A 26,366-nucleotide genomic window follows, 5' to 3' on the forward strand; every position below is an offset into this window, starting at 1 on the left:
ATATATATATATATATATATATATTCCCCCCCCCCCCCGCCAGTCCTGGGCTTGAGCTCAGGGCCTGAGCACAGTCCTTGGACTTTCTCAAGGTTAGAGCTCTACCACTTGAGCCTCAGCACCACTTCCGGCTTTTTTCTATGTATGTGGTACCAAGGAATCCAACCTGGGCCTTCATGCATGCTAGGCAAGCACTTTAACCACTAGGCCAAACTCCTGGCCCCCGATTTTTTTTTAAGTTACCCAAATCTTTCATTTTCTAAGGAACAGTTTTATTTTTTAAATTCTAAGGAGCTCGGCCTAAGTATCATTTCCTTAAAACAAATTTCTTTGACCACCCATCCAATAGTTCTAGACAAAAGTAATCTATCATTTCTGAACAATTTTTCATTCTGAGCTCCACTGAGCAATAGTTATCTAATCTGATACAATATGTAGGAAATGATTTATAATTCAGTGATTAGGGCAGATAGCTTTAGAATCATTTTAGAAATGATACCCCTGAAAGAATTCATATGTAAAGTACAATCCCATGCTAAATGTGGTAAACCAAACTCAGAGAAACAAAGGGAAGTATGTTTTCTCTCATATGTAGAAGCTAGATCTAAAATATAACTGGACATGATAATCTATATCTGAGGCATTCACTCTTCAGACTAAAGGAGGATACTCTTAGTGGAAGAACAAAGTTGTAGTAACTTCTCTGAACATTTAAAATACTATTTATGGAAACAAACTCCAGAAAATGGAAATACACATGTTGGTTTTTGTTGTTGTTATTGCCTTGGCAGTGTTTGTTTTTGCTTTTTATTTTTCCTTCTGGGGGTGGATAAAGGGAAGGTGTGCAAAAAGGTAGGGAAGAAGGATAAACAAATGCAATCATGCTATTCAGTATACTTTCTTTTGGTAGCTGTCATTAATTATTATTATTATTATTATTATTTTGCCAATCTTGGGGCTTGAACTCAGGGTCTGGGCACTGTCCTTGGGCTCAAGGCTAGCACTCTACCACTTGAGCCACAGCATAACTTATGGCTTTTTCTGTGTATGAAGAATCAACCCCAGGGGCTTCACGCATGCTAGGCAAGCACTCAACCACTAAGCCACACTCCAGGCCCATATTCAGTATACTCTATAAGGAAAATGACCTATGTAACTTGAGGGCAAGAATGGGAAGAGGAAGCTGGGGGAAAGTCAAAAGTGTGCATTGTACAAAAAAAGAAATGTACCCATTACCTGACTAATGAAATGGTAGCCCCTCTGTACAACACCTTAATAATAACAATAAAATTATTTTCCAAAAGGAAGTTAGAAGACCAAAGTAGAAAAGCTTACCAATAAAGAGAAAAGATTATAAGGCACTGTAAACAGTGCCCTAAAGCAGATGGCAGTGCAAGTATATAGGAGATGGGAAGAAACTGAAAATTCACCTGCAACTGGCAGGTCAAACCTCACTTTTTTTTTTTTATTGTAGAGGTAGGGTTTACAGGTACAAAAGAAAACTAATGAGTACATTTCTTTTTGAACACTGTTACCCTACCCTCATTTTCTCCTGCTTACCACTCCTCACTCCCCCTCCCCACACCCAAAGTATAAAGTTCATATCCAACCTAATGCCTAGGGAATATCCTTGTTGCATTAGTTCATCCTTCGTCCCGATGTTTCTGTGATTCCCCTTCCCTTCCTCCAACCAGATAAGCTTATATACAACACAAAAGATACAGAAAAGTAAAACAGAAATTAAAAAATAGGACATAAAAACAACCTCTTGTTTCTGATCTTGGAGTTCATTTTGATAAACTTCATTATTTATAGTCCTATGCACTTGGTGATTGGGCTATTGTAATCCCCTGCTAAGGATATCCAAGACATATTCTAGTTTGTACAAATGAGGGACACCATGCAACCTATAATGACAATGTAAGTCTAAGGATAACTGTGTTAATGACAACAGACATCTAATTTCACCAAGGGATGATTACAAAAGTGAGAAGTATGATAGCCAAAGCAAAGAATAACAAATTTAATCCGTAAAAAAAATCCTAATGATTTAAGTTTTCTGTTCTGACCATTAAGGAAAGCAGTAAATCAAAAGCTATACTGAATGCTTCTAAGTTTAGACCCTGTGGGTTATCTAAGTACTGAATACAATATTTTCAAAGGCTGTGAGAACAATGCATGCTTGAAATACACACAGGTCTGTGACCTGGAAACATCTGAAATATTGAGTAGAAATGTAAAAAAAGCAAGGATTGGAAACTGAATCCAAAGCAGCAGCTTTGCTCTCATGTGAATATTTCTATTTAGGGATGTATGAAACTATTGTCATGGAAGACAGATGAGTTAATAATAACCACTGTTATGCCTTCTGATTAGCCTTTTTTTTTCCTGGTTAGAATAATGTACCCACTATTTGGAAGCCATAAAAATCACCTTTTCACATTTTTGATACATTTTCTTTTACTTGTGTTGAACTTTGTGGCAATAAGCATTCTTCTACAATAGTGTTTAGAGTTTGTATTCTACAAATTATTGAGCAATTTTCCTCTTCAGTCTATTTAAGTAGCTTTTGAGGTGCGGCTACTGTCAGAACACTGTAATAAATAGACATATAAAATTGTTTTGCCATTGTCTCTGTTTCTCTCCTTTTGATAGATGTCACAATTGGTCAATGGGAACTACTTTTCCAAGGTCACACCCTTGATTTATATTGATAAAGTGATTCCAATTAAGTCCTGCCACTGGCAAAGCCCAGAGTCATCTACACATACACCCATCAGCCCAGAGTACTGTTGATGTATATATTTAAAAACAACAATAAAAGTTGGGAACAATGACTCATACCTATAATCTTAGCTACTCAGGAGGGTGAGATCTGAGGATCATGGTTCCAAGCCAACCCATGCAAGTAAAAGTTCATGAGACTCTTATCTCCAATTAAGTGCCAGAAAAAGCCAGAAGTGGTACTGTGGCTCAAGTGGTAGACTGCTAAGCCCTGAGCAAAAGGAGTCCAGTGACAGCACCCAGGACCTGAGACCGGAAAAACAAAAACCAAAACCAACAATATAAAGAAGCTACTATATTTAAACTATGTTCTAAATAGATATATCTACAAAGAGACAAGAAACCAAGATACCACGAATTAAATTGTGTACAAAAGAGGGAAGGTGGCCAGGAGTTTGGCCTAGTGGTAGAGTGCTTGCCTAGCATGCATGAAGACCCGGGTTCGATTCTTTGGTACCACATACTTAGAAAAAGCCAGAAGTGGTGCTGAGGCTCAAGTGGTAAAGCTCTAGCCTTGAGAAAAATCCAAGGACAGTGCTCAGGCCCTGAGCTTAAGCCCAGGACTGGCAAAAAAAAATCAAAAAGAGGGAAGGTATTCCAGTAATTCTTTTCTTTTAAAATAAGTTATTACTGAGTGCCAGTGGCTCATACGTATAATCCTAGGCTGAGATCTTAAGATCTTAGTTGGAAGCCAACCTGGGCAGGAAACTCAGTGAGCCTCTTTTCTCCAATTAAAACCAGAAGTGGCAATGTGGCTCAAAAGGGTATAGTGCTAGCCTTGAGCAAAAAAAGCTCAGGGACAGCACCTAGGCCCTAAGTTCAAGCCCCATTTCTGACAAAATAAAATAAATACCTGGATGATTCTAAGTGCATTTAAACAAGTGCCAATGATAATATCCAGTGATTTAGGAAAGGAAGGGTGCCAGTTTGTCAGAGATAAGATCTGTAGATAAAGGGAGACAGTACCTTTCTTGATTGAATATTGGCATGAAGAATCTCATCACAATACAACAGTAAAACTGGTGAAGGTTTTCTTGAAGTACAAAACCAATAACTTTGTTGGAATAGTAAGAATATTAAAAAGGAGTTTGTAAAGACATTAGATAAGCAAAATCACTAGAAGGCATGCGTAGGAATGCTTGGCTAAGAAAGAATTCAACGTTACTACTACTTGGGACAGCCCATAATCATTTAAACATTCCTGCTCCATAGCTTTTCATATGATTTTTATAGTCTTATCAAAAACATTTTCAGCTTAGCCTATAGAAGCAATATCTGGAAACTAGGTCAGTTTTAGCAATATGCCTTTTTTTTCTATTTGGCAATATCTACACATCTACTTTAATGAGTGGATGAAAGGTTCAGGTCCCCATTTAATTGATGACAACTATCAAGAATATTTCAAATGGCATGCTTTTGGCCCCATGTGGAAGCCAGAACTTCAACTCATAATGGTATGTCAGAAAGGGGTCTAAAGAGACCAGGACGACATTCCTTGTTGCATGCAAGTCTACTTTCGGCGTGGATTATGGAATTGAGACTTTAGACAAAGGTTGTTTTTTTTTTCTTTCATATAGGAAAGATTTTTGATTAAAACTCAGTTTTTACATCATATTTCAAATGTCATTCTACACTCAAGTATTCAAGAAGAAAATCTCTATATGCAATTAATGGCACATAAATTTAAGAACATTTTAATTATGCTTTGTGGATTGTGGAGCTTGAACTCAGGGCCTGGGTGCTGTCCCTGAGCTTTTTTGCTCAAGGCTAGTGCTCTACCACCTTGAGCCACAGCACCACTACTTAGCCAAAGGTTTTATTTCTGGTTATAACCACTAATTGTATCCCCAAATGTCAATTTCTTCATTTGTAAATGGGATAATAACATTGCTTAGGCAGACAGGTGCCCTTCCTATAGGACTGTTCCAACTCTTTTTCTCTACAAATCAGTCAAGAAATAGCCTACATACTCATGAGTTAAGGCACGAGGTTAGCTCCATTTTATGTTATTCACATCATCACTGACCAATGCTTATAACTCAATTAAATCTAAGAGATTTCACTGGTATTAATGTTCAAATAGATATTTCTTGGTTCCAAATGATTATTTACAGATATCTAAAGTCTACAAATAGAGAAAAAACACGCACACATACACCCTGCCCTCAAGTGCTGCCTAGTTTCTTTTTCTTTTTCTTTCTTTTTTTTTTGCCAGTCCTGGGCCTTGAACTCAGGGCCTGGGCACTGTCCTTGGGCTTTCTCAAGGCTAGAACTCTACCACTTGAGTCACAGCAATACTTCTGGCTTTTTTGTAGTACTGAGGAATCAAACCTGGGTCTTCATGAATGCTAGGCAAGCACTCTACCAGTAGGCTAAACTCCCAGCCTCTGCTTAGTTTCTTAGATTATTACAGTTACATATGCTTTCATAGCCTTGTGTCTTTCTATTTCTAGTCATTTAATATAATTGATTTTTTTGACTAAATGCAAAATCTCCACTTTGCCATCAACATTTCTCTGTTTTCTTCCACATTTTCCACAATTAATGCCATGGAAACCTTTATCTGGCTTTGTTCATCAAAGCCATGATGGCCAGGAGTTTGGCCTAATACAGATGAAGACTCAAGTTTGAATTCTTGTGTACCACATACATAGAAAAGCCAGAAGTGGTGCTGTGGCTCAAGTGGTAGAGCGCTAACCCTTAAATTTAGCCCAAGGACAGTGCACAGACCCTGAGTTCCCCAGGACTGGCAAAAAAACAAAAAAAAACAAAAAAAACAAAAAAGACCCACCAAAAAAATAAAAAAAAAAAAAAACCCCAAAACAAAACTATGAAATATACATCTTAATTTGAAGTTTTCTACATTTTTCAACATTACTGTATTTTAATCTATGGCAACAGATTTCTTAATAAAGAATTCAAATAGCACATTAAAAATGTTTATATGAACCAAACAGCTTCTTTTTGCTTACCCATAGGACTATTGTACATAGGAGTCTTCTACTAAAACTACTATTATTCTTGAGACACTGAAAAACTAGGTTTTATTATTAAAAGAATATTTTACATAGCATGATATTCAAAATGGATGGGGATTTTTTTCCAAATAAAATATGTAAATAGGTATTTGCTAAAAGCCTTCTTGGCAACTTTCAACTTATATTTTCCTTTCCTAAAAATTATTAAAGCCTTGGAGACTGTTTTAAATAGTATTGGCACTGCTTGGAATTTTAACTGATAACTTCTGATCCCTGGGATATTCTGAGAAACATGGCTGAAGGATACTGTTTATTAAAAAACAAATTTTATTAAACCCAACAGATGTAAAAGGCAGTAAAAAAAAAAACCTATGGAAATCTTGTTTTTTAAGTTTATATATACTTGACTGGTGTCAAGTGATGTTGGCAGTCTCTAAAATTTTTTTTAAGGCTAAATCTGGGGAGATAAAATCTTTATCAAACCTACTGGGTGAAATCTGGGTCATGATAAGATTGCAACACAAGGTCAAGGGCAAGGAATCAATTTCCCTGACTCAATTGGTTATGTTACTTTATGGTCCTTTCTATGCTATATAGATATGCCTAAATTTTTCCTTACATACAAGTGTTTTTACCTTTATTAATCAAGGGTATAGAACAGACATATGATGAGAAGCCACTATTTTTTTGTTTTTGTTTTTTTTGCCAGTCGTGGGCTTGGGCTCAGGGCATGAGCACTGTCCTTGGATTTTCTCAAGGCTAAGCTCTCCTACTGGAGCCACAGCACCACTTCATGTGGTACCAAGGGACTGAACCTGGGTCTTTGTGCACGCTAGGCAAGCATTCTACCACTAGGCCAAACTCCCAGCCTGAGAAGCCACTGTATAAAAACAAAACTATTTTCATCATGGCATTAAGAAAATTAAAGACTAGGAGCTAAAAACACCACACAATTTAGGAACAGTTCTAGGAGAAAGTAAGTCAAGAGATCACAAAATTATTAAAGACAGTAGAAATTTTAAATGAGTCATAGTAGTAAATATGCTAGAATAACATAAAAAATGACTCATAACTTTCATGGATAGCCTTTTTAAAATATGAGTTTTTTATTCTATATTCATGAAATTAGTACTGAATATAAATTGCTTTTTATCTAACTTAATGCATATTATTAAACAAAATAATGCTTTTCAAATATCTTTTAGATAGCACAGTCTGCTTAACATTATATCCTGATGACAGGATAATTATATCCTAATGATCTTGTGTTTCTGTGTAGTCATCATGTACTATCCTATCTTTACAGTCATACTGTCTTAATGTACTATTAAGAAAAAAGCTACAATTATATATTATTTTAACATAGGTATGAAGTCAAGAGCTTTTTCACTATGGGTTAGGATCAGATGTATCAAGTGGCCTCAAATACTCTTATTAGAGTCTTAAAGACAAAGGACTCTAAAGGAACACAAGCATCTTTCTGAAAGGAGACCTCAGAAGTAGGAAATTTTTTTTCCTCAGTAAGCAAGAAAAGGAGAATAGAGTGGTAAGTAAGGATGAAAGGTTTTCAATATTGCTAACAATTAGCACGTAGGCTCTTCCTACCTCTCCTTATCCTCCCTCCCCTATAACAATGAGGATGCTGGAGAGACACTAGCAGTAGGGAGAGATTGGGATCTGACCATACCTTCATGTGTAGGCTCTGGGTCAGGTGTAAGTGAGATGTCATCCAGCTCTCGCAAGCAGAGCCATTCTCCATCCATGGACACTCGAAATTTGCAAAGGTAGATGGTCTCCATGGCAGCCTGTGTGATCTTGTCAGTGGTGGGGGTTGGCATATCGGTCGGAGGTGTCAGAGCGGACATGATGACTCAGCTGGGACCACAACACAAACACACAACAAACACACACACACACACACACACACACACACACACACACACACACACAAAATACAACTCCCTCAACAAAAATCCCAAATCTGAAGCTTTAAAACAAAGCAATCAGGAAAAGGGGTGGAGGGGAAGGTTTGAAAAACAAAAAGGAGGAAAAACAGCTTATGGAACCAACTGCTCAATAAAAACAATTGCACACTTATCTTTTCTTATTGATAGCTTCTACCAAGTAGCAAAATAAAACGATGTTTGTCTTTTCCCAGCTTCCTCTCCTTTGATCTTCCTTCTCTATCCTTTTTCCCCCAGGCTTAAAACCCTGCACAGCCAGTCAATGCTGCCTTTAAAGAAACTGGCCTCGGCACAAATTAAAAAAAAAAAAAAATCCTCCTCCTTCTTTGTGCAGAAAAAAAAGGTATAAAAGATGAAAAAAATGAATGAAAAATAAATCTGTGTTTTCAATTTAGCTTAAAAAAAATCTTGAACTGCAGAAACCACTTCCAGGATCTGCTGCGATGAGCCAGGATGCTGAGTTCTAACAGGATTGGTTGTGCGCAGTAAGCAGGGTGTTGACCAAAATGGCTGACTAATGAACTGAACTGAAAATCCAGGCTCATGTGACCAGCTGCTCTGAGCACAGGGCAAGCAATTCCCAGGATGCTTTATAGATGCTGCTGATGCGAGAAGAGCAATTAGGCTGCTCTCTCTTATCCTGCACAACCCACTTCCAGACTGTGCTAGTCAAACTGTGATCAGACATAACACAATGCACATATTCTCATCAATTTCTCTCACTTTGAGATAGAAGAGCTGAATAACAGGAGGGCAATTAATGCCAGATGGTACTCCTCAGCAAAGATCAAATAAAAGGCAAGTAGACTAACCTCTCAAGCATGTAATTCACTTCTATCTTTATCTACATAGCTGTTAAAAACATTTTAGATACTAAAGATGGCATTTAAAAAAAAAAAAAAAAAAAGCTAGGGACCAGGAATGTAGCCTAGTGGTAGAGTGCTTGCCTTGCATGCATGAAGCTCTGGGTTCGATTCTTCAGTACCACATACTCAGAAAAAGCTGGAAGTGGTGCTGTGGCTCAAATGGCAGAGCACTAGCATTGAGCAAAAAAAAATGTTCAAGGACAACTCCCAGGCCCTGAGTTCAAGCTCCAGGACTGCCAAAAAAAAAAAAAAAAAAAAAAAAAAAAAAGCTAAAGCAGATTTTTAGCATAGGTATCTTATTTCCAAGTTTTTATAATTTGATTCTCCAAGATATAAACTACTGTTAAGACTTGGCAAAAATGTAATAAAAGACTGAACTTTCCTGATTAATGGCAGTATTTTTGATACTGCTGTATACCAAGTTTCTAAAGGAAGTGTGTAATATATTTCTAAGCAGAAGGTAAAACTAAAGGAATCTTCCAATCTTGTAATGTACTGAAGACAAATCATCTAAATAAAAGAGCCAACACACACATGCACAGGACCAATTTAAACCTCAAAGGACCAACAAGTTCTGGCTGCCTGAGCTACACAATGGTAAAGAAAGGAATTCTAAGGACTTTCTTTGACAATAACATACTGCTATTACTGAACTTTTTATATAAATATAAAAGCCATACAATGAATGATTGTTGTCCTTAATGGTTATCTCATATTGTTACAGTATTTCACTTTGTTCTCTGATATATTGGATATATTTGTATTTGGTTATTTGAAATTGGATAGGGAAGGGGGGAAAATCAAGACGGGGGGGTAGAGGGGAGGGTAATGGGGACCAAGACATGTGAAAGGGTATCAATATATGTGAATTAATGCACCTTCTATCTGGCAAATATCATGTAATCCTTTTATTAATTACAATAAAAAATAGATATATGTATACATATCTAATTTGAATTTTTGGAAATTTTAGCTGTGCTGTCAACTTAAAGTATCCTAGTTTACCGTGTTGAGTTGGCATTGTACAGAAATTAATAGCCATATTGGTCTAGAAATGTTAAACTTAATTTTTTTCATTTGTACATGGGTAAACACACTAATAAATATGTAAGGTCTTACCTACATGTGTTTGATTACAGAAACTAATAAAGTATTCTCTAAATAATGGGAAAAAATACTTTTGAAAGAAACCTTTTCTTTTTTTTTCTTCCCAGCTTAAGGGATTCTGTTTCAAGGAGGAACATACAACATCAAGAAATAAATTCCAAGACCACTCTCTTTTTATATAATACTACCTTAATTTACTTAATTTCTGAAAACTAAGAAAAATCCCCTAAAACATTAAAATTTCATCAGTGTTTTATTGTAATTTGATACTAAACTGGTATTTTTTTTTTTTTTTTGGTCGGTCATGGGGCTTGAACTCTGGGCCTGGCTGTCTCTGAGCTCTTCAGCTCAAGGCTACCACCCTACCCATTGAGACACAGTGTCACTCTGGTTTTTTAGTGGTTAATTGGAAATGATTATCATGGTCTTTAGTGCACAGGCTGGCTTTGAACTGCAATCCTCAGCTCTCAGCCTCCTGAGAAGCTAGGATTATAGGCATGAGCCACGGGGCCCAGCTTAAACAAGTAGTTTTATATTGTGAAAAGGAAGGTAGAAGAGAATAACTTAAAACTACATGTACTCTGACTTATATTGTTCTGATTTATAATGGGGCTATGTTCTAATAAACTCATCCTAAGCTGAAAACAGTTTAAGTCAAAATATATTTAACATATCTAACCCCCCAGATTATCACAGGCCAGGAACACAATGCAATCTTTGAGTTAAGATGGGTCAATGTTCAGTTTTATGATGGTACAAAAGCAATATCCATTTGGTTGAAACTATATTTTAAATTTTGAATTTGATCTTTCCTGGCTGATTGTATGTTATATAATTCTTTTCTTTTCTTTTTTGTGGGTCATGGGGCTTGAACTTGGCCTGAGTACTGTCCCTGAACTATTCAGCTCAAGGCTACTACCCTACTCCTGGGCCTGCGCGTTGTCCCTGAGCTCTCAGCTCAAGGCTACGGCCCTACCCCTTGAGCCAAGCCCCACTTCCCATTTTCTAGAGGTTAGCTGGAGTTAAGAGTCTCTGGTCCTTTTGTGTACAGGTGGGCTTGGAACCTTGATCCTCAGATCTCAGCCTCCTGAGTAGCTAGGATTACAGGGGTGAGCCACCATGCCTGCCTCTAAGAAAAATTTTTAAAATGCTAAAATAAAAAATGAATTCAGGCTGAAACCACCAAAAAGTTTTCAACATATTTCATTGCTCTGCACACAAACAAGATGTTTTTTCATTCCTATCATCTAATTTTTAAATTGTGTATCAATTTACATTACTGTTGCTAAATTATGCTGTTTAGTAGCTTAGGCATACTATATCCATTTTTAGGGGGTGTTCCACGTTGAATGCTAAACCTCAAAAATGTTAGCACAAATGCAGCAGTGATACTCAGTAGATAGTATGTTGAAATGAACTTATACAACTTGTGAGCAGGGGACAGGGAGGTGGGAACTGAGAGAGAGCAAAGGAAGACTTGATATTGCCCCCAAAAGAAATTTACTCATTACCTGGCTTATAAAACAGTAACCCCTTTGTACATCACCATTTTAAGAACAAAAACTACTTTTTAAGAACGTGCTTTGTCATTGAGCTATATATCCTCATCTTTAAAAACATTTAGGTACTTCAAACTTATGATAGGTTTATCTGATATAGCCTCATCCTAAGACAAGGAGCACTTGCACACTGTGCAATATTCGTTGTTTCCCCTTATCACTATGGGATGATTACGGGCTGCAGCTCACTGTATATTACTAGACTGGGAAAAGACTGAAATTTGAAACTCAATGTGCAGTTTCTGCCAAATGCATATCACTCACACACCACTGTAAGTCAAAAGATTGTTGGGGGCTGTGAGTTTGGTTTACTGGTAGATTGCTTGCCTTGGCATGCATAAAACCCTCGGTACCACATACACAGAAAAAGCTGGAAGTGGTGTTGTGGCTCCATGGTAGAGCGTTAGCCTTGAGCATCAAAAGCTCAAGGACAGTGCCCAGGACCTGAGTTCAAGCCCCAGGACCGGCACAAAAAAATAATTAGGGAGTATCACTCGTATGTATGTATGTATGTATGTGTGTATATATATGATTATAATTGGGGAAGAAAACCAGCATATTATTAAGGAAAATAAAATACTAGTGCTTTATTTATTCCTGTTTCGGTTTTTCCAATATTATCCTACATTGGGAATGGGAACCATTCATTCACTCACTCACAAAATATTCACTGACAGTTTCTCCAGATGCTTGGTGTTGATGCAGGCATGAGCTATGTTGTTGCGGTATTGTCTTTTTGTTTTTTATGTGTTTTTTGTTTTCTTCTTCAGTACTGGGGGTTAATTCTACTGGGGGTTAATTCGGAGCCTTGAGTTTACTAGAAAGTGGCTTCAGCCAAACCTCCTCTTGTGTCTGGATGGATCTTGAACTAACATCCTTGGCCTCCCATTTCTGCCTCCCAATTAGCTAAGATTAAAATTTTGAGTCATCACAGAGTTTACAGACACAAATATACAACATATTTAATTATATAGAATTCCCTTTTATTCAAACACATTTCCAGTTTGTGCATTTAAACATAAAGGTAGCTTGTGAGGTTGCTCAAGTCTATACCCCTAGCTACTTGGTTAGAAGGAACTGAGAATCACAGGAATTAATGTGAACTGCCTGTATGTGGCATGCAGTATTCTTTTTTAATATTTCTATTAGTATGTAATAGTTGTACAGGGTGCTTCACTGTGATAATGTCATATTTTCTGACCATGTACTCTGATCAGCCCACAAGATTCCATCTCAACTGATAGCTGTGCAGTGGTGTACACCTGTCATCCAGTGACATGGAAAGCATAGATAGGAGGCATAAAGTGAAACACTACCTCAAAAATAACCAAGGCAAACAGGAGCTAGAAGCATGGTTCACGTCATAAAGCACCTGCCTAGCAAGTGCAAATGCCATGAGATGAATACCCAGCACAGCTGGGAGGAAAAAGTATAAAAGGGGGTGGCTTCTAATTTATACCATACAGTACTTCAAAACATAGTAGGCTGACATTATAACTTTCAAATTATAGTGGAAATTGTTCCTAGAATCCCAGCTTCAAATAGCCCTGACTATTTGTGAGAGCAAGACTACTGGTCACTGGAACTGGAGGTGTGGCTCAGGTGTTAGAGCACTAGCCTTGAGCAAAAGTTTAAGCCCCAATACTGGTAAACAGACAAAAAAGACTCAAGATCAACAATACATTCTTAAAGTATAGAACAAGGAATACTGAATAAACATGGATGTTCTCTGGGACCTTGGGTTGATACAGAAGCTCCCCAAGATCTTCAGGAAAGATGAACCACGTTTTCCTTGGATGTCTGAAATTGAGGTTAGTTTCAAATGAGCTACGTACTACCCCTCATATTATACATATATACCTATGATAACTTATTTATTAACTATGTATAATAAGATATAATCAATTTAGTCATCAATGGCTCATACCTGTAATCCTAGCTACCCAGAAGGCTGAGATCTGAGAATCATAGTTCAAAACAATCTGGGCTGGAAAGACTTAGAGACTTGTATCTCCAATTAACTACCAAAGAAACTGGAAGTGAAACTGACTGAAGTGGTAGAGGGTAGAGCATAAAAACTCAGTGACAGTGCTCAGTTCAAACTCCAGGGACCAGGACACACATGCATACACACACATACACAAACACACACACAGAGAAACAATAAGAGTAAAATATAGAACTATTATAGCAATATTCAGTAAAAGCACTGAACTCACATGTCTTTTCTTTGTGATGATGTGTAATGCTACAATGCCTAGTGAGGGGGTATTAGAGGCATTGTGACACTGTTAGACTACTACATAAAAATTGCTTGAACACTAGCTCTGTAATACCAGGATGACTGATCTCCCAATGGGAGGGCAACACCTACAGTATGGATATATTCAACAAAGAAAATGACTCATGTCTTAAGCAGGATGGAGCAGGAAGGAACAAGAGTTCAATGTATTACTTAAAATGGTCTACAACTTGAAACTTACCAGTGCTGATGCCAAGATTTGGTGGTACACTTTTATAATCCTAGCTAGTTGGGAAGCTGACACTGAGAGGATGACAGTTCATGTCAGCTGAACTCACAAATGTTTGTGAGACCCTATGGCAACAGAAAAAAAAAAAAAAAAGCTGGGTGTAGTCATTCATGCCTGCCATCTTAGCCATGGTTGGCCTGGGCAATAGCTGAGACTCTACCTTAGGCTGGGTGCCTGTGGCTCATGTCTGTAATCCTAGCTACTCAGAAGGCCTGAGATCTGATGATTGCAGTTCAAAGCCAGCCCAGGCAGAAAAGTCCCCAATTAACCACCAAAAACTAGAAGCAAGTCCTGTGGCTCAAGTGGTAGAACACTAGCCTTGAGCACAATGAGGCTCAGGGACAATGTCCAGGCCCCAAATTCAAGCCCCATCACTGACAAAAAATAAATAAATAACCAGAGCAATCAGTATGTCAGTGACTGAATCCTGTAATCTTAGGTACTCGAGAGGCTGAAATCTGAAGATTGCAGTTTGAACCCAGAGCTGGGAGGCTCTTATTTTCAACTAACTACCAAAAAGCCAAAAGTAGAGTTATAGCTGAAGTGGTGGAGTGCCAGCATGAACAAAAAGGCTAAGTAACCAAGTTGAGTTTAAGCCCCAGAATCAGCATAAAAATAAGTACATAAACAAATAGCCAGAGCACAAAGGGCCAGAGGCAATGGTTAGGGTAGACATATGCCTGGCTAACAAGCAAGAGATCATGAGTTCAAAACCTCAGTACATGTATCCTGGCTCCCATCCCCCTCACCCTTCCAAAAAATCCAGCTTATCAATTGTCAATTTTGTTTTTTTTTCCATCTAGTGTGTTTTAAGACAAGAGGTAAATGAAAACATCGTAATATCACAGATTAAAGGAGGACTACTTTACTTGAATTCATATTTGACATAAACCATGACAAACAATTTTTCCAACAACCACTCAGCACTTACTACCATGAAGAGAAGGTATGGAATGATTACAAAACACTAGCACAACAGGAATATCTAGATGATTAAAAAAGAAACTTGGCTAACATCCCTTCTAAAGATTCTCTCCTGGGGGTGTGGGGGGGAGGGTAATGGGTACCAAGACATGTGAAAGGGTATCAACGTATGTGAATTAATGCACCTTCTATCTGGCAAATATCATGTAACCCTTTTACTAATTACAATAAAAAAAATTTAAAAAAAAAAGATTCTCTCCAACCCCTCTCCAGAAGGAGAGAAGCAGAAAACAGAGCTTGAGACAAAGAGACTGAGCACAAAGCAACTAAAACTTTTGGGAAGAAGAAAAAAACTTGATTACCCTACCAGTTTATGGCAGGATCAGCAGTGGCTTCAGAAATAAGAATTGTGGATAAGTAAGAAAAGCTGCATTTTATTATGTAAGAGGTATATATGATCTTCAGATAAACAACACTGAGTATTCAGGACGGTTACTCACTGTTCATAAACAATGGATTTACGAGGACAAATCTATTTGTACAAGATTAATGAAAATAATTACATTCATATAACTGTAAATATTGCTAGTTACTGTTTTTGCAGTTGAGGCTTCACTAAATAAACATTTACTTTGCACATAAAGGTAAGAGTAAGGACCAGGAGTGCTGCCTAGTGGTAGAGTGCTTGCCCAACATGCAGGAGCCCTGGGTTTGATTCTTCAGTACCACATACACAGAAAAAGTCAGAAATGGTGCTGTGGCTCAAGCTGCAGAGTGCTAGCCTCAAGAATGCTCAAGGACAATGCTCAGGCCCTAAGTTCAAGCCCTAGGACTGGCCAAAAAAAAAAAAAAAAAAGGTAAGAGTAAACACTCACGATGTAAGATATATAGATCTTGACTTTTTTCTCATGTACACATGAATTTTATCAGTTGAACTCATTTGTCAATAATGGAACATATTTGCTATAAGAAAAATACGGTATAGTCTGTGATCATAAAACAAAATTAGGGGTTGGGAGTTTGGCTTAGTGGTAAAGTGTTTGTCTAGCATGGTACCACATACATAGCAAAGCCAGAAGTGGTGCTGAACTAGCCTTGAGGAAAAAGCCCAAGGACAGTGCTTGGGTCCTGAGTTCAAGCCCCAGGATTGGCAAAAAATAAAAAAATAAAAAATAAATAAGATCTCCTTTGCTGTCCCTTGGGTATCTCATATTGTTACAGCATCTCACTTTGTTATCTGATATATTGAATTTATTTGTATTTGGTTATTTGAAATTTGATCGGGAAGGGAGGAAAACCAAGATGGGGGTGGGGGGTGGGGGGAGGGTAATGGGGACCAAGACATGTGAAAGAGTATCAATGTAAGTGAATTAATGCACCTTCTATCTGGCAAATATCATGTAACCCTTTTATTAATTACAATAAAAATATATTAAAAAAATAAGCCTTGAATTCAAATCCAAGATAAAAATCCAAAATATATTATGTTTCATCTGCTTACATACTTTGGTTTTTCTACATTATAATTAATTCAAAGTATAAAAGAGCACTTCAAAGTAAGAGGTTATATTTCTCTCAAAGGGCATTGGTACAAAGTTGCAATTATTATAAAAGTTATAAAATTATTATATGATTGGTTTGTTCATGTTACCCATTGTAGAAAAATTACTCTATTGTCACTTGTTGAACCTGAAGTACAGTATAAAGTGGATACTAATACCCACTCTTACAAGCAATCCCAGGTTCAGCCACATAACTGGCTCAGGATCACATGTTCGGTTGGCAGATCTATTATTCTTCTGTGTAGTCCATTTTTTCTTATACTTTGCAACTTTAGAACTCTAGCTTAATTATTTCTCCAAATCAAACATAACTCAGAGGAAATAAAAAGAAATGACCAAAGTAAATTAACACATGTAAGATTCTCATAAAAGTTCCTAAATGTGAATTTCAACTCATTAGTTTTAAAGAGAGCTGGGTGAGATGGCTTATGGCTGTAATCGTAGCTACTCAGGAGGCTAAGCTTAAAAGAATAGAGTTTCAAGGTCAGCTCAAGCAAAAAAAGGTGTTCCAGATACTATCTGAACCTAGGTACAGTGGTATGTACCTAAGAGGATTGTGGTTCAAGCCTGCCCAGGCTGAAAAAAATGAAAATAAAAAGGGACTCAAATGATGGGGAACCTGTCTGTAAGTATAAGGTCCTGACTTTCAAATTCTAGTCCACATAGACAGACAGGCAGACAGACAAACTGATTGACTGAAGAGAACCTTTAAATTGGTTTCTTTACTTTGTAACTTAATGCTTCACAAATCATACCTTCCACTTAGCCCCTTGATTTTCACATGTAGTTCAGGTTTTTCCTAAATGGAATTTTCTGAGGAATGAATAACTCATTGCAGATTGTTCCTGTGATGTGCTGGCAAGTGGTAAAGTAAGCATTTCCCAGACATCAGGAAGGGCACAATCACTTGGTTCATTCTACAACGACTATGGAGACAGGGCTGAAAAAGACATTTCCCTCAGTGAAACAGTTACCAATTACTTTAGCATTAAGAATACTTGATATCTGCAGAGTGTGGTGGCTCAAGTTTATAATCCTAGTGACATCAGGAGGCTGAGATCTGAGGATCACAATTCAAAGCCAGTCCTATCAGGAAAGTCCATGAAACTCTTACCTCCAATTAACCACCAAAAAGTCACAAGTGTAGCTGTAGCTCAAGTGGTATAGAGTGCTAGCCTTGAGTGAAAAAGCTCAGGTCCTGAGTTCAAGCCCTAAGACCAGCACAAACAAAAACACTTAATAAACTTTTAAGCAGGAAAAAAGAATGGTAGAATCATTTTCTAAAATGATTCATTGAAGACCTTCTTTAGAGATAAGACTCAATATAGAACTTTAATTCCTTAAAGATTTAACCATTATTCATGAGATCAATGCTCAACTGGAGAACTGGACCAACAACTTAAAAAGTTTATGTGCTTCTCTTCTTTCTTTTTAAAGCAACCTCTTCTAAATTCATGGAGATGGTTATCTTACTTTAAAAATGTTAGCTTGGAGACATAGTTTAACTGGCAGAGTCCAGCTTTAAACAAAAGTTGAGTGAGAATAAGAGGTCCTGTATATGTGTGTGTACATATACACACATACAAATATATGAATGCCTACAGAATCTATTTTCAGTTTTTTGATCTTTATAAGGGTTTCAAGATGCATACAATGTCTTATAAGCCTTTCACTTAAAGAGTGCACTTTCTAAGATTCCCCCTTTTTAGTAGCTTTAATATACACCACACACACACACACACACACACACACACACACACACACACGGTTACATTCTATTTCATGTACATAAGTAATTTTCTGATACATTTTCATGTTGATGGTCACTCATTTTCATTTTTTCTATTTTAAATGATAGGTTTAGTTACTTTTCAGAAACAGATTTGTTTCATGCATACTAATTCTTTTCACCAGGTTTGAGAAAAAGGGTCTAGAGTATTTATTTCTTGTTTCCCAGTTCCTGTATATGATGTTCCTGTTTATCACAGCACTTCTTAAAATTTTGTCAACTAAATCAACTTGCAAAACCTAGAAAGTCCCTTTTCCTGTTCCTGTGGCTCTGTGGGTATGGGTTCACATGTTTAGTATAACCTTACTTTCTCTCTGTTTCACTAGTGTTAATGGGGTACCTTTGATGAGTCATGCTGACATCAGTGGAAGGTTTGGATCACGATTATTTCCCTCCACAGCACTTCCTTACCCAGAACCAAAATCCATTGTGTCTACTGCTGAGTGTGGGATTTCTCTACTTTGGAGTTATATACTTGGGAGGCTCAGTGTTACTCTATAGATACTGGCTCAAGATAACCATAAAGTAGCTATAAAATGATTAATATCCAAGAAGCTGAATTTTTGTTAGAAACACAAAACACTAGAAAGACTACTATCTATCATCTTTAAAGTGTTAAAATTAACTGGCATAAGACATGAAAATAAAACTGATTTCATGGCTCAGTAGTCGTAAGTAATGCTTTACAAAAGCAAAGTTACAAATTTACTAGATGACAATGAGAAATTTATCCTCCTCTTGCCTCAATTCATTCACTGTAAAATGAAACTAAATACCTAGCTTCACAAACAGTATAGCTTCCATGAGAAGATTTTGTCTATTTGTACACCACTTATAAAAGAGTATCTACCAAATACAAGCCTCAACAGATGCTCATTGCTACAGATAGATAACTTTATAACAGTCTATATTGTTGCACTGTATATTCCAGGGATTTCAACCACAAATATATATATATATATATCTCAAAAGTAGCAGGGAGCAGTGGCTCACAGCTATAATCCTAGCTACTCAGGAGGCTGAGGCAGAAGATGAAGATTCAAAGCCAGCCTGGGCTGAGACTCTTACCTCTGATTAACCTCTAGAAAACAGAAGTGGAGCTTGGTTCAAGGGTAGGGCGGTAGCCTAGAGCTGTAGAGCTCTGGGACAGCACCCAGGCCTAATACAAGTCCCATGACCCATTCCCTGATTCCCCACCCCCAAATATATATCAAAAGTTCAGTTCTACCAAATCAAACTGCATCAATGGAATATCTCAACCAAAAAGTCTTTTTGCTGAGCATGGTGGTATATGCATGTAATCCCAGCACTTGGAAAGTGGAGGATTGTGTTTAAAGACAGCCTGGAGTAAGCCTTTTTCTCAAAATCAAACAAAAAACCCAAAGCAATTCTAGAGGAGGCTTTTTCCCTCTTGTCTTCTGTTTGAGGCAGGGTATTCTTATACATAGATCACGCTGGCCTCAAACTCACAACCCTCCCACTCTCATTCTTCTCCCAAGTGCTGAGATATGATACAAGCTTTTTCCAAGAGTGTATACCAGATTCATTCACTTATCATGTAAATGGATTAACTACTAGGGATATAGAATAAGGCAAGGCAATAGATAATTACAAGTGCTTAAGAAATCTCAAAATCCCTGTCTTATATGGACTGTTCTATCAAATTGGTGGCTTTTGAATCTCATTGATTTTTTTCATTTTTCCAGATAAGAGTTTTGTTGAATAAGCAACTAGTGAGTAAGAAAACAGACTGTGGCTTGAAAGGAAGGCTCCCATCTACCACTTGCTTCCAGTTGTGGGATGGGGTGGGGAGTGCACCCTAGTGGACCATGGACAATCTGAAGACCAAATTTCTTCACCACTACTCTCACCACTAAGAGACTAAGTAACCTTGCCAAATTACTAGTCTGTCTCTTCACTTACAAAAAGGAAATAATAGAGATAACACTAGTTAGAAACTAAATGAGATAATGTAAATAAAATGCTTATTAGGGTGATACTTGACACAAAGTAGGCCATAAGTATAGGTCAGCCCACCTCATTACAACAAGTGTTTCTGCTTTTCACAGTTCTAGAAACACACAGGAAACATGACTATAATTACATGAAATCACTGAAATTCTTACCCAAAAGAAGAGTGCTTTCAGTCTATTCAAAGTATATTTCAACTTTCCTGTCATTTTCACTGCATTAGCATGCAGGCTGAATTACTTTCTTGCCAGACACCAGATCAAGGTTGATTAGCTCTATTGACTTTCTGGTAAGCACAGCTATCAAGCTGGCATCCAGGCAGTTACTAAATGGCTTTTCCAAGAGGAACACCATCTTGGCCAGCATTCCTGAGAGTTTTCAAAAGATTTTGGGTCTTTTCATAATTATTTAAATATAACTACAATTGAGTTAAATTAAATATTTAAACACATAAATACCCCCAAATATGCAAATAAAACTGTAAACACAGAAACAGTGTTGTTCCTCCTGTAAACACTGAATGCTGAGTTTATATGTAAATTTGGAGTTCCTACTCCATATTAAGGATTCTTCAAAGGCATGCGTGACAGTCAATCACATCCATCTCAATATACTACCCTGACCCTCACTGCTTAGTATACTCTGCACTAGGTAGTCACAGTAACATAACTAGTCTTTTTCAATTTTTTTTTTTCCTATCCCCTTCCCATTGCAGAGTACACACAGAGTAAGAAAGTTCTTTCTTTGTACGTGGACACTTTTTGTATACTGCTGAAACTGAAAGATCGAAAAGCAAAAGCAGAAATGTGGGCTATTTGCATGGCACTGGCTTTTCAACACAAATGGCACTCTAGGAGTTGAAAAGAGAATTATTGTAAATAGAAGCTGTGAACTAGGCAAATAGCAGGAATGTCTCTGAGGAGAAACAATTTTCTGTCCATTCTTCAGCAGCCATCTAACATTAGATGGGGGAAAAAGTTTTAAAATATTTCATGATGGCATGCAATTAACTGTTTTTTAGATAGTTGATGAGAAATTGGCATGGAAGGTCAAAAATAATACAAGCAATTTTGTGTTATGAACTCATGAAACTTGAAGATTCCTATCAGGAACAAGTAAGCATGATGAGATTGGGTTCACAAAAAAAGTACTTTGTATGATGTACCTTTATAATAGAACATTGAAGCAATGAGAAGAGAGTTATGTGTACTTAGATTTTTTTTTTTTACAATTTGTAAAAGATATACTAAGAGAATCAGATTTAAATGTCAGAAACATAAAAAACAAGTAGATAAGCAGTAGTCAAAGATTCAGAGAGGAACATAACCTAATAACATACATCAAAAGTCTTCTTTCATACTCTCAACATGTTGATATATGTGCATTTTATCATATTTTATGGCCCTAATCACAAACCCTAAAAATTTTCAGTAACCTTTCCGGATTGTATAACTTCAAAAGAAATTTTCAGCACTGTAATTTAAAAACACAGCTTTTGGGCTGGGAGTTTGGCCTAGTGATAGAGTGCTTGCCTAGCAAGCACGAAGACCCGGGTTCGATTCCTCAATATCACATACATAAAAGCTGGAAGTTATGCTGAGGCTCATGTGGTAGAGCTCTAGCCTTGAGAAAGTCCAAGGATAGTGCTCAGGCCCAGCACTGGCAAAAGAAAACAAACAAACAAACAAAAATACCACAGCTTTTGAACTGCAAATGTTAATAGAAAATATCTGAGCATGGCTGGAAGTGTGGTTTAGTGGTAGTGTTTGCCTAGCATACATGAAGCTCTGGGTTCCATTTCTCAGTACTACATAAACTGAAAAAGCCAGAAGTGGCATTGTGACTCAAATGGTAGAGTGCTAACCTTGAGCAAAAGAAGCTCAGGGACAGGGTCCAGATCCTGAGTTCAAGCCCCAGGACTGGCAGAAAGAAAAAAACCTGAGTATAGTTACAATTTCTTAAATATGTTTCTTAATACTTTAAAAAAAATAGTTAGGTTTGGGCAGGGAGTGGCTCAAGTGGTAGAGTGCTAGCTTTGAGGAAAGCCCAAGGATAGTGCTCTGGCCCTGAGTTCAAGGCCCAGGACTGGCAAAAAACAAAACAAAGAAAAAAAAAGATAAATTGTTAGGCTTGAAATCAGGGCTTAGGTGCTATCCCTGAGCTATTTTGCTCAAGGCTAGTGCTCTTCCACTTTTGAGCCACAGTACTACTTCCAATTTTTTGGTGGTTAACTGGAGATAATAGTCTCATGTATGTTACTTCCCTGGGCTGGCTTTGAACTACAATCCTCAGATTTCAGCCTCCTGAACTAGGGTTAAGGGATGAGCCACCATTTCCCAGCCCTTAACAAACTATTATGCAGTTAAAAATTGGGAGATGAGAAGGGGTAAGGATGTTATTTTAGTGGTATAGTGCTTGCCCAGGATGAACAAGTGATGAATCTCCAACACTGAAAAAAGAAAGAAAAAAAAAATCTATTAAAAATGCTTGTCCAGGGGCCAGGAGTTTGGCCTAGTGATAGAGAGCTTGCCTAGCATGCATGAAGACCAGGTTCAATTCCTCGCTACTACATACATAGAAAAAGCTGGAAGTGGTACGGTGGCTCAAGTGGCAGAGCTCTAGCCTTGAGCTCTGTCCAAGGACAGTGTCCAGGCCCTGAGTTCAAGGCCTGGAACAAAAAAATTTTTTAAAAAATGCTTGTCCAGAAGTACAAACCTCTGGTGCCAGCATTCAGGGAGCTGAGGCAAGCAGGATAGTCATAACTTTGTGGCATTCTTGGGGTAAAGAATAGAATCTGCCTCAACAAAAATAAACAAATAATTGGGTGCTGAGGAAGCAGTTATCAGTCCCTACAATTCTCATTTGGTGTTGAATGTGAATTCAAGTGCTGTGCTGGTAATTAAAGTGATAAATCCATGCCTGTAATCAAAGGCTTCAGGTAAGAGAACTAAGATTGAAACCAGCTTGGGCTACATCATAACATCCTGTGTCAAGATAAATATGTGAGTGGTCTTTTTAAAACTTAATATCTGGGGCTGGGAATTTGGCCTAGTAGTAGAGTGCTTTCCTGGCATGCACAAAGATCTGGTACTGTGGCTCAAGAGGCTCACTAGCCTTGAGAAACACCCAAGGACAGTGCTCAGTCCATGAGTCCAGTCTGAAGACCTCAGATACATTATAGGAAGAATCCCGGAGACACCAGGACACTTTCTAGAGTATTCTTTTTTAGGTATGTTCTCAATTATATAAAATAAAACTCAATGTTTAAAACAAGAAGTACTTTCAGTAAATCATATAAATACAATAAAATTATATATAGTGAGTCCCTCTATATCTATATAGAGATATAGATATATTGTGGGTTGTGACTGCTTTTTAAAAGCAGAGGAAGTGCAATCTGCATGTTTTCTGAATACTTACACACTGATCAACTATTTCAGTAATGAAGATCATGAGAAACTTTGAAAACTTTCATGTACTAGGTCTGGAGTTGTACTCGCAATGATGTTCAAACCCCAGTAGCACCAAAACCATACAAAAATTCCCCCAAATCTACCAAAATTATAGTCAGAAAACTTCTATGTGCTGCCAAATCATTCCATAATTCAGTAAGCCTCCATATACCTTTTAAGTCACAGTAAGAGATCATAAAAGTCTTTTATTCCTGTTGTTATCGTACTTAGGTCCCAATTTCTAACAACACTTAAAAAAAAGTTCACCTTCATGAGGAGTCAAATAAGTAAACTACAATTCAGATACTACCCACAATACGGGCCAACAGTTGAAAATTTCTTCTGTTTGGGTCTTTTTTTTAACTCTATTTTTGTTGTCTTTTTCTTTTTTGTTACTGGGGATCAAACCCAGGACGTTGGCTTGCTAGCTACATCCTAGCCCAGTTGAAAAATTCTTCTATATCTAACGTGGTGTCACATTGTTACAGCACAGACAGGCTCATCTTCACCTTATAGTGATGTGGTTAATAAGGAGGTGACACAGAAGCAGAATTTTAATTTTAAAGAAGAAAAAATGGTTGTGCTTAAAGTAAAAAGGAGAAAGCTGATTCCTTAGAAAATGAAAAGTAGTCAGCATTGAGTATATCCTTATCTGCCATATTCACCCCTTCTATTCACAAGACTTGTTCAATTATGAGGGAGTTAGAGGTTCACTCCCACTTGGAGATAAGTGCAAAGCACTCCCAAAGACGTCTGTTTTACAAAGTTTCTTAGCCAGTGGTCCTCTTGGTCCACTTTACCACTTGGTCAGAGGTAAAGTGAAGTAACTTTGGACTAGGGGCTGGGGCCCTGACTCAGTTTTGGATCTTTGAAAATTGGCTAAAGCACTTGACTTTAGTGTATAAGGAATCTCGATCCCTTTATTCCTTTTCTTAAACTAGCACTAAGGATAGATTATGTGATCTTTGGGTATCCTCATCATATTTAATATGCCTACAGAGACATAGTAGGCGTATAATCACATTACATAGTAAATGTAAGCCATCAACAATGGCTTATCGTCACCAAGGGGTTGGATCGGATGCAGAGAGAGCAAGTCAAAGTTTCCTGGCAGGACAGAGCTGGTGAAAAGATTTGCAGGGGGCCCCCACTTTAAAAACAGAGGAGTACGGGGAGGAGCCTTCTCTTCCCTCTGGGCAAGTTTCTCTTTGAGGACTCTTCAGAGGGGTCCCCCACCCACCCACCCACACCTTGGCGTCTACAGCCTATCTTGTATGGCCAGCGACATTTCCATAACTCTTGGAAGCCAGATCGCATACTCTTTCAAGAGTCCTCACCTTCGTTCCCAGCCCCAGACCCGCTGGCTGGGTGCGAGTGGCGATGAATACCCGCGGACTCCACGCCACCCGGGTGGGCTGGGCAGTGCCCGGGGACCCCACGGCGTGTGACAGTGACTAGGCATCGCGGAAGCCGCTCCCTAACAAAAGACCCCACCTGGGGAGGTGCCTTTCCCAAGCCACACTTTTCCCTTCCAGTCTCCTCCTCGCTCCCCATTTCTCCTCCCAGGAGAGAGAATGGCGCTGTCACGTACTGGAGAAAGCTCGTTTAAAAAAAAAAAGAAATCACTAGCGGCGCGGAGGCTGCCCAGGCGCGACCGCCACACCTACCCCAGCCCCCGCGGCCCCGTCAGCCCGCACGCGCGGCGCTGGAGGACCGGCCGGGCCCCCCGGAGCCGGGGATCGAGCCCCCGCGGGGCCGCCGCACCTCTTCCCCGCCCCGGCCACCCCTCCTTGCCCGCCTCGCCCGAGCACGTGGGGGACGCGGAGCGCGAGCGCGGCGGCCCGAGGGAGGGAGGGAGCCCGCGGCCTGGGGACGCTCGCAGGCAAACCACTCGGCGCCCGCCCTCCCACGGCCGCCCCCCGCCTCTCCGGCCCGCCCGGCTCCGAGTCCCCGCGGGAGGCGGAGCTCCGCGGGACCCGTGCCTGGATCCCCGCCGGCGTCCCCGTCCCCTGCCACTCACGGTGCTTGCCGCCGCCGCCGCCGCCGCCGCCGCTCGGGTAGCTCAGCAGCAGGAAGGGCAGCGGGGAGCCGGGTGACGGCGGCGTCCTCCAGGCGCGCTGTGGCGGCGGCGGCGGGCGCGCCGCGAAGCCAGCGCCTCCATCGCCCGGGTAGAGGAGGAAGAAGGGGGCGGCCGCCGGTGAGCCGGGCTCCGAGTGCCCCGCCTCTCCCTCTCGGTCCGCGGCGCCGGGCGGCTCCTCCGGCCGCCGCTCCCCGCCGCTCTTCAGCTCTCCACTGCAACTTTCGGCATCCGCGGTGGGCGGCGGCGGGGACTCGGCCATGCTCGGTCCGTCCGCGGCTGCCGCCCTTGGGCTGAGGAGCCAAGGGTCACAGCCAGAAGCGGCCGGGGATTCCCGTCCCGTCCTGTCTTTTCCTGGCCGACGTCGCCGCCGCCGCCACCTTCCTCCGCCGCCGCTCCGGTCCCGGCCGGCTGGAGGACCGCCCCGCCCGCCCGACGGCGCGGCCTGCCCAGCGGCCGCCTCCTGCGCCCGCCCCTCCCGCCGGGCCGGGCCTGCGGCTCGGCTCCCCTAGGGGGCAGCGTCTTCCCCGCCGCCCGCGCCCTCCGCGGCCCGGCACGGGGCTGCCCTTGGGCCCCTCCTTCCCCGCCGGGCCGACAGGTGTGCCGGGGCCCCGGGCGCTGGAGAGGGGGCGGGGGGCGCGGATGAGCGGCGTGCTGCCGTGTAACCGCCGGCCCCGGGCAGCTCGGGGGCGCGGGGGTGATTTGGGAAGGGCCTCCCTCCCCGCGTCGTGTTGGCCCCCTGCCCTGCACTGGCTTCAACGGTTCGCTCGCGGTTTGAATGCTGGAGCCCTTTGTAGGACGA

At 39.8% G+C, this 26,366-nt stretch overlaps 1 protein-coding gene across 10 annotated transcripts in view; it reads right to left on the reverse strand.

The window, feature by feature from the left end:
* The window catches only part of Rufy3 (RUN and FYVE domain containing 3), a 76,568-nt gene extending 50,592 nt beyond the window's left edge, over positions 1–25,976 (reverse strand). For 2 of the 10 annotated variants that reach the window (XM_090343464.1, XM_090343469.1), the window contains exon 1: positions 25,508–25,976. In XM_090343464.1, coding sequence (XP_090199590.1) covers positions 25,508–25,826 — 319 coding nt within the window. In that variant the 5' untranslated portion in view covers positions 25,827–25,976. Of the gene's footprint in view, positions 1–7,449; positions 8,415–25,507 lie in introns of those variants that run through there. The other 8 variants (XM_090343462.1, XM_090343460.1, XM_090343461.1 and 5 more) reach the window with 8 other exon arrangements.
* Between the last annotated feature and the right edge of the window lie 390 nt (positions 25,977–26,366).

This window comes from Megascapheus bottae, chromosome 13, assembly GCF_031878675.1.
Source record: "Megascapheus bottae isolate mThoBot1 chromosome 13, mThoBot2.hap1, whole genome shotgun sequence".
NCBI lineage: Eukaryota > Metazoa > Chordata > Mammalia > Rodentia > Geomyidae > Megascapheus > Megascapheus bottae.